Source organism: Homalodisca vitripennis, chromosome 6, assembly GCF_021130785.1.
Source record: "Homalodisca vitripennis isolate AUS2020 chromosome 6, UT_GWSS_2.1, whole genome shotgun sequence".
Taxonomy (NCBI): Eukaryota; Metazoa; Arthropoda; class Insecta; order Hemiptera; family Cicadellidae; genus Homalodisca; species Homalodisca vitripennis.
Window position 1 is genome coordinate 117,669,838 of NC_060212.1, and position 15,669 is coordinate 117,685,506.

Genomic DNA, 15,669 nt, shown 5'->3' on the forward strand with positions numbered 1-15,669 from the left:
TCTAAAACTGCTGCTAATTAACCATCGACAATCTAGGCATTTCTTAATGGGTATTATAAAGTTGGCGCTTACGAAATCCACATAAAAAAATCCCAAACAAATGTTCAAGGCCATTTTTCCACCACAAGGAATGGAAAATTGTACTCTAACAGTGTTTGAACAAATATAGTGTGTGTCTTTTTTAAGTAGTGTGGTTATATAATAAATAGCAAACGTTGAATACTTCTTAACCTTCTTAAGAGTTTGAATTTCCTTTCAGAATAAGACCTGCAGAAGTATAATAATCTGTACCGCTCGAGTTGCCCGACACGCCACCTTTGTCTGAAACACCTGGGGTGGAACAGTGTCGCACCGCCACGTTGGTACACCTGATCGTCAGCTGGTTTTCGCGCTTATCCATTTCCCTTTGAACACACCCCGTTTGCAAAGTAAGACGCAATGCAATTCGGTTATCGTAATCGCGTTGAACGGATAATCGTCAACAAGGATGCGATAATATTGCAGATAACGTTGTCAGGCTGCAGCTGGACGAGGCCTGCCAAGCCGTGAGTCGCCAACCCCCAATCGATGGCATGGAATAGGATATGCGCACTGAGTTGATGTAAATAATAGCTTACCAGCTGGGCTGGACATTAACGTTATTGCTCGCGCCTGTACCTGTCATGTTTTATTCGCTACCGGGAGAGTGTACGTAGTTTTATCGTAGCCGTGGACCTCGGGTTGCCTTATTTATTGTGCCTTCGTCATGAAACGCAGTGAAGGACATAAGGACAATCTCTGTGGCTGTGGGGGAGTTCTGAAGCCGATATCCAGAAGACTGTCAGCTTCGAACGCTCCGTTCAAATCGGCGTTAGGTAAGTATTTTGTGAATGCACAAATTGTTCGTATTCTGTTCTACTCGCGCTTGCTTAATTTTAAATATAATATAGTTTATTTATTGGAATTGTGTGATTTAAAAATACACGAATGTTGTTTAAATAAATCACAGGACATTATTGTTTTAAACTAAAAAAAATAATGTACTAATTTATATTATAGTTTAATGCGCTCGTTGTTCCAATGCTTACCTCGACAGTTTGTGAGTGTTCTATTGTTTAAGAACTATGAATAATGAATTTATCACACCATGGGATAAAACAAAGTCAATCTTGTTTACTTTTATTTTTCCTGTGGCATTGCCTTTCAGTTTAACGATGGTTTTAAATTGTGTTCAGACCAAGAACGGAGCCAGGAACAAATTTGAGGGGGAGAGGGTCAAGACGACTGATATTTTCCCGTAGTGAACTTCCCAGTAAGGCAAGTGCTGATTTCCCATTTTGTTCCTTAAAAGTTCTTGACTCGTTTCAATGTTGAGAACGATATTTCAGCAGTATATGTCAGTATTACCGAATTATTTAAATAATAATAATCGTTTTCAAAAAAAAAATATTGAAACAATTAAAAATTTGGCGGGGGTCCGGACCTTTTGGGCCCCCTCGCTGGCTACGTCCCTGGCTCCACAGTGGTAACCAAACGTGAAGACAAAAGAGGTTATTTACTCGAAATTAGTTTTCAATTCGCCAGCACACGATGGCAATTGAACATAATCAGAATAGTTTAGATCCTAAGTAACTGTTTTGAATATTATATTTGAAAAATGTATAATATTCAAACGAGCCATTAAGGGGTTTCATACGCTGAGGGGCGGCGCCCTGGAAATAGAAGCAAGGTGAGTAAACACGTGGGCTGTGCTACGATAAGGGGCACGCTAGCGGTGACGTCATAAGTCGATATAGAGGGAAACCCCGACTACATCTCAGCTGAACTCGCATGTCGTTTATCATCGGAACGTGGCAGTCACATTAGTGCCCTCGAAACTTCGTTGATAAACTGTTATACATCTGTCACAGACAAAGAGAAGAGGAGGGGCTCACCAAAGACCAATGTGGTTTATAAAGACACTAGCAGTTACCCGCGGCTGCACACGCAATTTCATAGGTTTTGCACCTGTATGAGCACTTCTAGTTGTGTGAATTATATTGCCGACGCAAATGTTTGTCTCCTTCCCACGATCAAAAAACTATGTTAAAATGATCATTTATTGTCATTATAATTTACTTCTGCGTTGGGATTTTTTCTTTACATGATTTTGCCTCTTTCCTTATCAAGAAAATATATATACATACACAGCTCTGAGAAGTCTGCTTTTAATGGAAAAGACATTTTTTGTATACTTCCACATAAAATTTATTAAAATAGCGCTTTCGCCGGTTAAAGGCATCATCAGTTTGACATTGTTTACAGAAAAAAACATATGTGTAAAATAGAATAAACATATGATAAAATAGAATAAAATTTAAAACTAACTGTAAAGACCGAAAACTAATAAATTATAAAAGAATTATGTAGAAAAATTTTATGTGGAAGTATACAAAAATATGTCTTTTCCATTAAAACCAACTTACTTCCACCAAGGATACAAAGCAGAAACTCTGCTTTTGTCAAAAGACAACTAATGTAAGTTTCATAACAATCTTTAAATGTAAAGGTTAGACTACATTGTCTCTCTTACCTGCAGTGCTGGTAGTTACCCGCCACTTTGCACGCAATTTAATAGGCGTTGCACATTTATGACCACTGCCGTTTCGAGTGAATTATATTTCCGACGCCAATTTTGTGTTAGTTTGCCTTGTTGCCACGATCTAGAAAATACGCCAAAAAGTTTATATTTATAGCCATTGTAATTTACTTTGTTCTCAGTATATGTTGTTCCAAACTTGCGTTTGCATTGTTTACCGATAAATAAAACATATATCACAGATCAGAGAAGCCTGTCAAAATTGAACTAAGATTGGTTATATATCAGTCTTTAAATTTATAGAAATATGTTTCGCACCCAATTTCGTAGGTTTTGCAACTTTATGAGCACTTCTGGTTCGAGAGAATTATATTTCCGACGCCAATGTTGTTGCATTTAGCATCGACCAAAAACATACGTCAAATAGTGTATATTTCTGGCCATTGTAATTTACTTTGTTCTTAGTATGTTTGTTACATACATGATTTTTCCTTGTTTCCCGATCAAGAATGTATAGTATATCACAGATCAGAGAAGCTTACTTCTGTCAAAAGTGAACTAAGATGCGTTTTATATCAGTCTTTATAGTCAGTCGTTAAGTAATATTATAAGTTAGATAACAGCGTTTTCTTTTAGATATAATACTTCAATTTGATTGCTACATTACGCGTTTGCTTCTATGTAAACTGGAAAATATTGTTGATATTTTAGAACATTTAAAGCTTGAATTGGTAGATTAGTTCAAAAGCACAGTCCAGCGAACTTTCATCTAGCATAGTTCTTGCCGACTATTCCAAAGGGAGTCTTCGGTGTCAAATTCTGACCTTCTTGTGTTTTAGGGCATTTTGTAAGATAGATGAGTACTTACCTAATCGCTGAAATCTAAAACGTCGTAAAAAATATTGGTATTCCTTAGAAAATTTACTCAATATAAATGTAAACAAAACTGATACGAGATAATAATCAATGTTTACACAGAACAGTTGATTACATTAGACATGCTATTATAGTTAATATTTCACAACTAATAGAGACCAACATGGTATTATTCGCTAGTTTAAAGACCTGTGGGGCATAGCCCGGAGGAATTTTCAAAATAAGAATAGACCTATATACATCCCCGGGACCGTAAGAATGTCCATGTAAAATTTCAGAAAATCGGTTGATTATTTTACGCGTGAAAGCAAAACAAACAAACAAAGGTACTTTCGCATTTATAAAGTTTATTAGGATATAATAAAATTATGTAAACAAACGCTTAACATCATTTATTTAATTAGTCGTACAGTGGTACCAATACAGTAGTAGACAATCAACTCTGAATATGCAACAAAACTTTTACTATGTAATCAAGTAAAAGTTATGTTTATTGCAATTTAATGTGAAAATTTGTTTACTGTAATTGAATAATTGCGTTAATTCTTTACTAGGCAGTATGGCGTGAGAGCGTGACATTACTAAGAGTAGTCAAAGTCAGGATGACACGTAAATGGACACGCTAAGTAAAGAGTTGATAACACTAACATTAATCTCGTATTAAAACCACGAACATTTTACAAACTATTTGCTCGTTGAGTACATAGGAGAATACGCTAATAATGTTATAAAAGTTCTCGCAATTGAATCTTCAATTAATAGGGTTTATGATGCATAGAACTTTAAATTAAATGTGAGTATTGTTTATCTTATCAGCGGGGAGGGGTATTAAATTTCTAATAAATTTATTCGCAACTCACATTACGCGGGGAGGCGCGGCGTATCAAAGCGTGAATATAAAGGAGACCCCAGTGGACAATCAGTCCAGAGTAACCCTTGAACCCTCAGAAAGATTCATAATCAAGAGTGGAACTGAGGGGAAATATTTGACTCTTACAATTTGGGCACTTAGTCCGGACCCCCAAAAGCGTTTCCTTGATACGACATTGGGTACAACAAAAACGATTACTCACATATCTGGCCAAGCGCATGAATGCCCAGGAGCGGCATATTACTATAGATAAACCGTTCGCAAAGAAACCTGCGCAGAAGCAAATATCTGAGCAGCCACGCGCAGGAGGGGCCCCCTCCAGTGGTGGGGAGTGAGACAAGCATCTCCTCGTCTCTGTTTTATCAGCTGTGTGGATCGTGTCTCGCTCGCGCCATTTTTTACACTTCAGCTACTTACTTATTCTATAAGTATATTGTATTTTTGTGTGTAGGCCTATATAGGAGTAAAATATTAATTGAACAGACTAATGTAGCTATAGACGTATCCATGGAGCTTGTGTTTGGTGTGATGTTAGCCTCTAAGTGGCAGTGGTCAGGTCAGGGGATAGAGCAAGCGGGCGAGTGCCGAGCAGTGATGGGGATACTGGGAGAGGGCGGCACCACAGCGGCGGAGGGGTATATTACTCCACCCTGCGTGAACTAAAATCGACCAGTGTCTTTTTGTAAGCGGTTTACCTATAACAGTACATGTCGAGATATTGAGGTAAAAAGTTCATCAGTGGGTCTAGTTTACTACCAAGGATGACTGTTGAAGAACGTCGGTTTCCCTTAAATTAGATTGGATTAAAGAGTGGGGTGTAAAGGGCTCTTAGTTCCTAATGCGTCAAAAGAAGTTTTGAAAGGATAACAGGATTTTGGACATTTGCCATGGTTATATGTTACAAAGGGTATAACACAGCGTTGCGAGGTGGATAACCTCTCCTACCTGACGAAGAGGAGAGATTCCAATCCTCGAAACGTTGTGTTATACCTTTTATAACATATAACGATGACAAATATTCAAATCCTGCTATCCTTTCAAACCTTCCATCGCCAATAACAAACGTTAAACAAAGAACAGGAAGAAGCTTATTGCGCAAGTTCCTCTAGTAGGGCCTGCCTACTACGTCTAATTCAATTCACCATCAGGCTGTAAGGTTTTAAATAGGATTCTTCTCCTAACCTCAATCCTCTCACAATCTGATATAATGTGTTAAGCAGTCTCCTCCGGCTCACCACATAGTCTACACCTAGGATTAATTAACAAGTAATAAAATTCATGAGCGCAACACTAGAGCTGCCTTTAATTTACGTGAGACCCCTCAACGTTTAGCTTTAGCTGCCAATGTAACACGATGCTGGAGTGAGGTTCTCCTCTAGGTTACCCCCCCCCCCCAAAAAAAAGAAACGAACCTATAGAAACAAGATTTAAAAGTCAACTGAAAGAGTTTTTGATCAGTGTTGAAAGTTTCATCGCTGACTAGGATGACTGTTGAAGAAGGTTAAGCTCCATTAGTGTTTTTTGGTGTAGTGGTTTTGGCAAGCCTAAACATGGTGGGTACCTTACTCTGCCCGCTGTGACCGGAGGCGGCTGGATGGGAGGCGTAAGAAGGAATTTTGATGGGAGGCGTAAGAAGGAATCTTGATGGGAGGCGTAAGAAGAGATCTTGATGGGAGACATAAGAAGGAATCTTGATGGGAGGCCTAAGAAGGAATCTTGATGAGAGATTAGGAAGGAATCTTGATAGGAGGCGAAAGGAGTCTTGACGTGAGGCGTAAAAAGGAATCTTGATGGGAGGCCTAAGAGGAATCTTGATGGGAGGCCTAAGAAGGAGTCTTGATGGGAGGCGGCCTCTACCTTAACTCAAACCCCTGAATGTCCTGTCACTCTTGAAATTAGCGCAAAGGTCCTTTTAGGACTGGGTACAATGAGAGGTTCCCTCAGCTTCTTGTCCTATGTGAACAGAACAAAAGCCTCATAATGCTACTTTAATTTCAGCTTTGTACAAGTAGTTACACCCCTGGGAACGAATTACCTGCACATCTGCACTAAATAATTTTCAAGCAATAACTGATAGGATTTCTCAACGTGAATGAACCATATTGTAAATATTTACATTGTTTTTATTATTTACATTTTATTTGATATGATTCTGGTAGTCTGATTGTATTTTTACCTTAACCCTGCGTAGTCGGTCTCTGCTTCCTTGCATTGGAGATTTGCACGCAACATTTTCAAGATTACCATCCGCACTATTCTATAGCATTGTCTAGCTGCTCCCCCCTCCCAATTCAATGTGTGAATATATTATTTTTATGAATCATCAGGCTGAGATCTAATAATATAAATGCGAAAGCACCTTTGTTTGTTTGTTTGTTTTGCTTTAACGCATAAACTATTCAACCGATTGTACTGACATTTTACATGATCCTTGTTAGGGTCTCTGGGATGAATATAGGCCTATTCTTATCTCGAAAACCCCTTCGGGCTACGCCCAACTGGTTGTGTAATGTGTATTGAAAGGGCCTGTTAAATGTAACCAAATGTTCTGTATAAACATTGTATTATGGCAGCACAACCACGTGTTTAGTTAATGTAACCACTATTTTCTTATGGAGTGTAATCATAACAAAAGTAACAACGCCTCTTATTTCAAAATCGTCTCATTAAGGTAAACCAATTAATTTATCCTGGATTTTACTTTATACATTTAATTGGGAATGTGTACATGTACGGTATTGAATTTGGACATTGTGGGACGGCATATTTACAGTAGCTGAAGGAACTAAAACGGAGGGCTGGACAGTTTGATTCAACAAACCATCCGCTCCGTGACAATGAGGAAACGAGCGAGCGCAGTGAGTCTGTGATTATAGTAAGTGGAATCACGAAGCAATACACGAGACACTAAATGCTATTTTTATGACAGAAAATCGTCGAGGGGACATCGCATCCATTTATCACTGGACATTTGCCATCGTTCAGTGATACAAAACAATCAATAAACACGTGTTACTGATTGTACTGTATCATTGAACGGTGGCAAATGTTCAGAAAAAGTCTGTTTCCTTCACAATCCTTCCTTCGTCAAAAATAAACTTCAAACAAAGCATTTATCACTGATGAGGTATACTATACTTGTAATGACTCATTTCATACACCCATCTCACATTCATTTCAATATTTAATTTAATTTAGAAATGTATTAGTAATAATAAGTAAATAATTAATGAATAATTATTTATAAATTGTCTCAAATTTTTATACAAACAATAATAAATACAAAATTAAATATATCAAAATTCACCTTATTACATATAAAACTCAAAAGTTATAAAGCAAACTAAAGTCAGTGATACAGTGTTGCAGGGATGATTGTTGAGTGAAGAGAGCAGAGGTTTAAAAGTTTAGAGGAGAGAGGGATATAGAAGAAGTGAAGCAAGATTATTATTTTAAATAAAGAAACTGGTTACATTTTATTCAGCAGTATTTGGTTCAAAAGAAAGGTTAATTCATTAAATTCATATTATCACTGAAGTACAGAGAAGCAGAAGACAGACATTGGGTGAGAAAATTCCTTTTAAATTTAACAGTGATCCATTGGAAGAACATAAAACCCAGGAACATTCTACTTGGCTAACAATTCAAAATTCATATAATTAAAGTTTAACAAAATTATTTTTCAAATTACAATATCTTTTATTAAAAACAATACCTAATATTTCTATTTCATTAAGCCAGCACGACCACCCTGCCCTAAATTTCAAGAACTGTATTTTAAAAAAATTACCATTATTGTATCCTCCATCTTGTTTCAAAATTCAAACCTGTATGTCAATTAATTTATCATCATTAAAGTTCACATTTGTATCATACTGAGTTATTTATTATTTCTAGCCATAATCATCAAAATACAAAAATTAAGTTTAACCATTTATTTAAAGTGTATAGTAGTAGTCTAGTATATTACATACTAAATAGATATATAAATACAAATATAATTTCTGGAATCGACCGAGGAAATGGGTACCTATTAATACGATATTGTGAACATGAATTGGGAAGCAAGAACGTGTATGCTACTTTACCGCACCATGTATCATCTTTACAAATGGATGACAACTGCCATAATGTGCAGGCAAATATTCTATTCTATTGAAATGTGTTGGTATTATTGATGATGATTTAGTTTTTATTTTTAATAACAATATCTATATCCATACAAAATTGTATTTATTTCATTCAAATAATAATGTTTCGAATCCAACCTCGTTACAGAATTATATAAAGGTCTATTTATATTGCTATTTTCCGGGCAAAATCCAATTTAATTTCGACTAGAACTGCAAAACCTGAACTAAGAATTACTCGCAATTGTGCTTAACCTCTGGTCCTCTTATTTATGAACACTGAAAGATGTGTAGCTGATGCATGCATGATATATGACTAATTCCATTATTATTATTATTTTTTTTTTTTAATTCGTAGGACCACAATTGCTTTCACTAAGAAAACTATGAACTTCAACTTTGGAGTTCCTCTACATTAATTAATCTGAAATAGATCGTCTTACTGAAATCATGGGAGCTGCTCAAACAGACACGTGGAATGTTGCGGGTTAATAGTGTACTAGTAGACTATGTTATATACCTGCTATTCATTTTTATTTATAATCCTGATCAAATAAACAAAGTTTACCTTAACGATTCAGCTAGAATTATTCTTTTAGTTTAATAATGATTTAAAGTATATTTTAAACAATTTTACTACGGCTCAAATTTAAATTTGTATAGTTACACTGTTTTAAGAGTTGTAAAAACAATGGCATGCTTACTCCACATTCAGTAAATTATATCGTTATTTTAAGACGATTTGTGGTTAAAGCGTTTCACGTTTGTGAGTGAAAATTATTTTTCGCTATTTTACAGTTGGCAATTTTTTACGCTCTGGACCTCAATACCTTGCGGAGCAAACTGTTTCAAACAGCGCATGACTAACGTGATGTTAATGCCTAGAGTGTCAAACCATCTATTTAGCATATTTTGGGTTTTTACTTCTACTTTTGACCCAATAGTGAAATTAAACATATCCATGAGTGAGCAATGAGCTTTAAGGAAAATAATAAAGATTAATACACACTTACTTACTAACAAAATTACTATCCATAACTTTACTGAAGAATGGTATTTGAATCCCTTTACCCCAACGATGGCATAGAACTGGGCGGTATTCCATTACTGTGTTAGAGAGCAAAATTAAATTATCATTAAACTAAAACTTCCATTAAATTGTCTGACAAGCTAGGTGGCCTATTGCAAATTTGCTACTCTCACAAAATTTCATGAAATAACATTGCAATAATACATACTTAGTACGTAACTGAAAGTTATAATTACAACGTTTAGGTCTCTGAACAGGACCAATTGTTTCGGCCGAATATGTTGTTGTTCTGAAATTTGTAGAAATAAATTAGAAATGATTAAAACGCTTTATGTAGGTTGGCCTGAGAGACAAGGACGTAGCCAGTGAGGGGGGTTCAAGGGGTCCGGACCCCCCAAGTTTTATTTTTTTCAGTTACGATGTTAGCAAACGATTATTATTATTTAAATAATTCAGTATCACTAACATGTACTACTGAAAGATCGTTCTCAACATTGAAACGAGTTAAGAACTTTTTAAGGAACAAAATGGGGAATGAGCGATTGACTGCACTTGCCTTACTTTCTGTCCACTACGGGAAAAGATATTAGTCGTCTTGACACCCCCCTCCTAATTTTTTCAAATGGCTACGTTCTTGCTGGCAGATAAATTTTCTCAATTTTTCTGGTTTTCATTAAAATTATCCTTAAGATTAGTTCATTTATATTTTAAATTAGCTTTGTTATGGTTCTATAACTATTATGTTCATTTCATACAACTTGAAATATAGGTATATAAAACATGTATGTATGTTGGAAATTTCAAACTGCTCAATAATCATAACGTAGCTATTGTACGAAGTGTTCAACCAATGTGAATGTTGAGTTTAGCTCCAGTTCATCTTTCTTTCACAGACTTTACTCTTGGAATCTGGGTCATGTTTGTCCGAATAGATAAAAAAAGTTCGGTGTCGAAGAAGCAGGAAATGAACTATCTACATCGTTTTGACAGCAGAGACACGCAGACTGTAAAATATAGTGTAATCGCTGCATGTGAAGAGGTATTCTCACTGCCTCAGGTGCACAATTGAGTGGACTACGATGTTTTAGAAAAGATCTCTAAACACGGTGAAGCAACCAAGTTTTCTACACAAACGTAGCTATGGTGGGAAATGTTCATTCCATGTGAAGTTGCTTTTAGCTCCAGTTCACATTCCTTTTAGTGCAGGTCGTTATATTCCAGACGCTATTGTAAACACAACAGTATAGCCTATATAAACAAAGCTACTAGCAGTTGAAAATCGTAAATAATAATCTAGAAGACAAGAACCAATGTGAACTTTATAAATACAAAACCTGATTTGTAATCGATATAGAAATTCTTCCAAAGAAAAAATTAAGTCGGTCAAGCTAGATTTGGTAGCGATCGAAATAGAAGGGTATCGAAAGGATTGATTTCTTACTTGGCGGAAACACCGGGTTGTATGCTTATACAGTACAATGCAATTGGCTCTTGGACTATAAGGTTTTATAATTGATTTATAATATCAGGTGATAGATTAAAATTTTTTTAAATAAGGTACATTGACTAACGTCACTCTGTGTGATAGATACCAAACCAATGCCCCTGGCTGAAGAAGGAAAATACCTTGGTACGGTCACCTTACTCATTGTTGAAAAATTAAAATTTAAGAATGTGCTTAGAAGCACGGACTCATGAAGTTTATCCAAGTAGGGGGAGGGATGTGTCTGTATCGGCTTAACACTTACAATTTTAACAAGAACGTAGCTAGGAAAAAGTTTAGGGGGGGTCCAGACAACTGCTATTTTCCCGCAGTGGACAGAAAGTAAGGCAAGTTCAGTCAACCGCTCATTTCCAATTTTGTTCTTTAAAAGTTCTTGGTCCGTCTCTGTGTTGATATCGATTTTTTATCAGAATATGTCAGTAATACTGAATTATTTAAATAATAATAATCGTTTACTAAAAAAGTAATTGAATTGAAAATAATGGGAGGGGATCTGGACCACTTGGAACCACTCGCTGGCTATGTCCTTACCTTTAAAGGTTGCGGGTCTCCTAATGTTCACTGCTTCACACATAACTTTTTCATTGTTATAGTGTCTGCATTTTTCAAGAACAGTACCTGTAAAACATTGACATATGTCAAGTAATGTACAAGCAGAGTGACCAAACTTCCGGCTTTAGGAGAACATGTCCTGCTTTTTGATGTTCTTCCTTCTGTCCTCCCGGCTTTTTGGCGAATGATTCAGTGTAAAAAAGAAATTGTAGCATCACGTTAAAATATTCTTCAAATTTCCAAAGTCCCGAAGATAAACTATGAATAGTTAGTTATTGCAGCGCACACGTAATGCCATGGCATGTGAACTGCTGTTAGATTCAGTTGTATGTTGAGTGTTGTCTATAGTGTCACTGACTCTGTTGTTTCTATCCGCTCAGCTGCACTGGCGCTACTACCCCCTTGGTTTCCTATTTATGTATTAAGAATGATATGTCAATTTTGTTAAAATATGCTACATATTTTACTGTTATAGTGATATCTAATAAATGTCCGTTATTATAGGTATAATGTAATGAATCAATGGTAATGAATTAATTCCAATAATTTCACAAATTCTATTTACTATTTTTCAAATTAGTTATAGTTTTTAAACAGAAAAATCTTACAATACTTAGTTCAATTTTATGCCACATACAAAATAATAGCCTCAAATAATCAGCGACGTAACTAGGGGGGGGCACGCGGGGCATGTGCCCCGGGCGCAAGTTGTTGGGGGGGCGCCAACACGGCCACAGATTTTTCTAATAAAAATTGTTGAAAATATTTTTTAATGCGAGGTGTGTTGCAAAAGAAAATCATTATATTTATTATTTTTATTTGATTTAAGTCTAAGAAAATGCAAAGTGAAATGATGAATGCTATCTGACTATTTACGAATCATGTTTACGGTCTGCATGAACTTGTACAGAACGAGTATGGGCACACTGTGTTATCTGTGGAATGACTCACTAGGACGGCGCGGCGTCAGACACTTCCTTCCCCTCCCGGCTCCCACCCGCAGTGGAAAGTTTCAAATACCATGGTTTGGATTTAGTACCAAATATCCAAACAGCCAATTCGATTGATCTTCTGAAATTTTTGTGTGTGAACAAAATGGAGGATGTATATCCAAACATAATGACTGCCTTACGGATCTTCTTGACAATTCCGGTTTCAGTGGCTTCGAATGAAAGAAGTTTTAGTAAACTTAAAATAATAAAAAATTATTTACGGAATTTGACAGGGCAACAGAGGCTGACAAACCTAGGGATTATTTCCATTGAGCACCAGGTAGCCTCAAAACTATGCTTCAGTGAGATTGTCAGTACATTTGCTGCAAGAAAAGCCCGAAAAGTTAAATTCTAAGAACAATTAAATGTTTAAATCAATATTTTACATAATTTACTATCATAAGTGTTTTAGTATAAATGGTGTTGTTTTGAAATAAACTATTTGTTTTTGAAAATACGTATTCTATTATTTACCAAATATATTTAGGCCTATATACTTTGAACTTGAGGTTGAGTATTTTAAGATCAAGATTCAAGATAGTATTAATGTAGCGTACCCGGTACCGATGGACACACCACACTTTTTAAGAGGAGTTATAAGGAATTAGTTTCAGTTCAATTGGTGGGGGGGAGGGGCGCCAAAATAGGTGTTTGCCCCGGGTGCTGAATAACCTAGTTACGTCGCTGCAAATAATACGTCATTATGCAATTTAATGCTATGATTTATGGTTATTTTTCGATTTATATGTCAAAACAAATCCTATTTGTTTTGTCATTTTCATTTTCATTACAACTAATACTAATTTATAATGTGCGTGTTTTAGTAATGTATAAATAAATGTGTTTCGCAAAGTGTATACAAATATTTAATCCTATCCTCATTTTTGCCTAAATATCCTCCTTTTTCACTACCAAAATCCTCTTTTTAGGAATTTGCGTCTGGTCACCCTATTAGAAGTATTCTGGGAAATCACTGGGATAACTAAAACTTGTTTCAGCAATCTTTTTACTTACGGCTGTCACACTGTAGGTGTAGACAGGGAGGACCCTTGTTACTGGAGACAGTGTCCTGACGATAAAAGAACTTTCTTGGAATTTCCTTTCGGCGACTATTGTCGAGCCCTACACTGGAACTATTGTACTGGCACCGTTCAGAGACAGAGGACAAAAAGTAGGCAGCCAGAGTCAGGTAGGCCTGGGGGCGGAGCCCTGAGTCGCCTAGACATCGACACCGCGGCTGTACCGTGACGTTCAGGGTACTCACATTCCGCCGTCAGTCAGTGTGCCGGTAGTGGCAGCCGTGGAGTGTCGTGTGGTGTTGTGGTGGTGGTAGAACTGCGAGATGGTGTTCGGCCGCAAGACGCGAGTGGATACCCGCGAGCTCCTTGCCAGTCAGGATCAGATGGAAACTGCCTTCAACGGCAAAACAGCTGATAATGGTAATTCACTAGAATCAGCTGTTTGTGGAAAACTAATATTTTACTTTCTAATTAAATCGTGTTTGTTTTGTGGAATGAGTTTTTTTAGGTTATAATTATTATCATACAACTGCTAAAATTATAATCTCTTATCAATGAAAAAATAATAAAGAATACTGAATCAGTTTTTGTCTGTAAATAAACAAAATTCGAGTTTTTACGTAAATATTATAATACGTTAAAAAGTGTTAACTTCATTTTAGGAACATTTCCTACAGGTTGTTTTTTTGTATAGGCAAAAATATTCGCCATTTTTTTATTTTTTGTTAGGAATGTACCTAATAAGTAAATGGAAAATACTCACTTACTTTAACTATAATTAGTTTAAAATACAGTCATTTCGTATGTTTGTTGTAATTAAGCATTTTAGGCCTAATGCGAAACCGAGAGTGACCAAAATTATCTGAAATAATTTATACGAACTTCGTACATGAGGAAATTAAAATCTACAAACATTGGGACCAGTAATCATATTGTTGTGTCGCTTCTAAAAATATTTAACACTAATTACCGGTACTATGTTATTGCTAGTCATGACCGATGTGCGGTACTGTTATATTTTATCACTGCCTTCTGAATCTTATCGAAATGGTAAGCGTCTTCCTGTAATGCTCACGATTTTTCTGTAATGTTTCATTCAGTAGTAAACACAACTGCGGGTGTATGCGCTTTTCAATGCGTAAAAGTGCTGCGGGACATTTAAATTTGAACAAGTCTAGAAGGCGGTTGGAAGTTGAAGGCCGTTTACCGGAACCGGTTTGTCTCAACCAGGAGTCTTCCTTCAATGGTCACGTGCGTAAAAGTTCGCCGTACGAAATACCACATGGGAAATCTTGCGGAAAACTTCCAATTCGCGGGTAACGAATCTTGTTGTACACGTACAAAATTTGTACCTTTAGATTTTCGAATAGAATATAAATTTTTAACCTTAAAAGCACACATATATTGTTGTCCCTCAAGAGGCAGACAGGGATCTACAGGATCTCATTTTTTAAAACACGCTTAAAATATAAATATAAATAAATTACATTTATATACGTTTTGTTTGTTTCTTTGAACTATTAGTGTATGCGAGCAGTAATATATTAGTTAAAAACAATAGCCTAAATATAACAATCAAACATTTTTTTCTCGCCAAACGCTGTAATTTTAGGGAAAATTTAAATTTTTTGAATATAGCATGTATTTATTGCATATCTTACACAAAATCGCAAACATAGGCAAAATTCGACCATACAAATGTAGTATATATAATTTAAAACACTGGTTTTTTTAGTTTTATAATTTTTTGATTAACTATAGATTAAAAATTGTTTTTGTTCAATAAGGAAAATTGTGTAAATTAATCAAATGAGAAAAACACAACCTTAAAAGCACACAGGGGTCCACTGGACCTCAAGACAACAAATGGTAAGCTATATTACTCAGCTGACAGCTAGCTGGTAAGGCGGCAGTGGTGGGGCTTGAAGCCTGGTGATGTCAAATAAAATTACATGGGTACCAAAAATCCCATTACAAACACTGAGAAATGCGAAAATGAAATTTATATGGGGTCCTGTGGCCCCGTGTGCTCTTTGAAGGTTAATGTCCTATGCGTGAATTTCTGTTCTTTTCTTAAAAGTAACAAACATTGCTTTTGTGGCAAAGAGAATTGAATATTGTAACAACGAGAAAAGGTA

The 15,669-nt window shown here is 36.0% G+C and overlaps 1 protein-coding gene across 2 annotated transcripts in view; it reads left to right on the forward strand.

Moving 5' to 3' along the window:
• Positions 1 to 664: 664 nt before the first annotated feature.
• LOC124364797 (protein PALS2) overlaps positions 665 to 15,669 on the forward strand; it is an 83,120-nt gene continuing 68,115 nt past the window's right edge. Inside the window, exon 1 of one of the 2 annotated variants that reach the window (XM_046820557.1) lies at positions 665 to 854. In XM_046820557.1, coding sequence (XP_046676513.1) covers positions 746 to 854 — 109 coding nt within the window. In that variant the 5' untranslated portion in view covers positions 665 to 745. Of the gene's footprint in view, positions 855 to 13,781; positions 13,952 to 15,669 lie in introns of those variants that run through there. The other variant, XM_046820558.1, reaches the window with a different exon arrangement.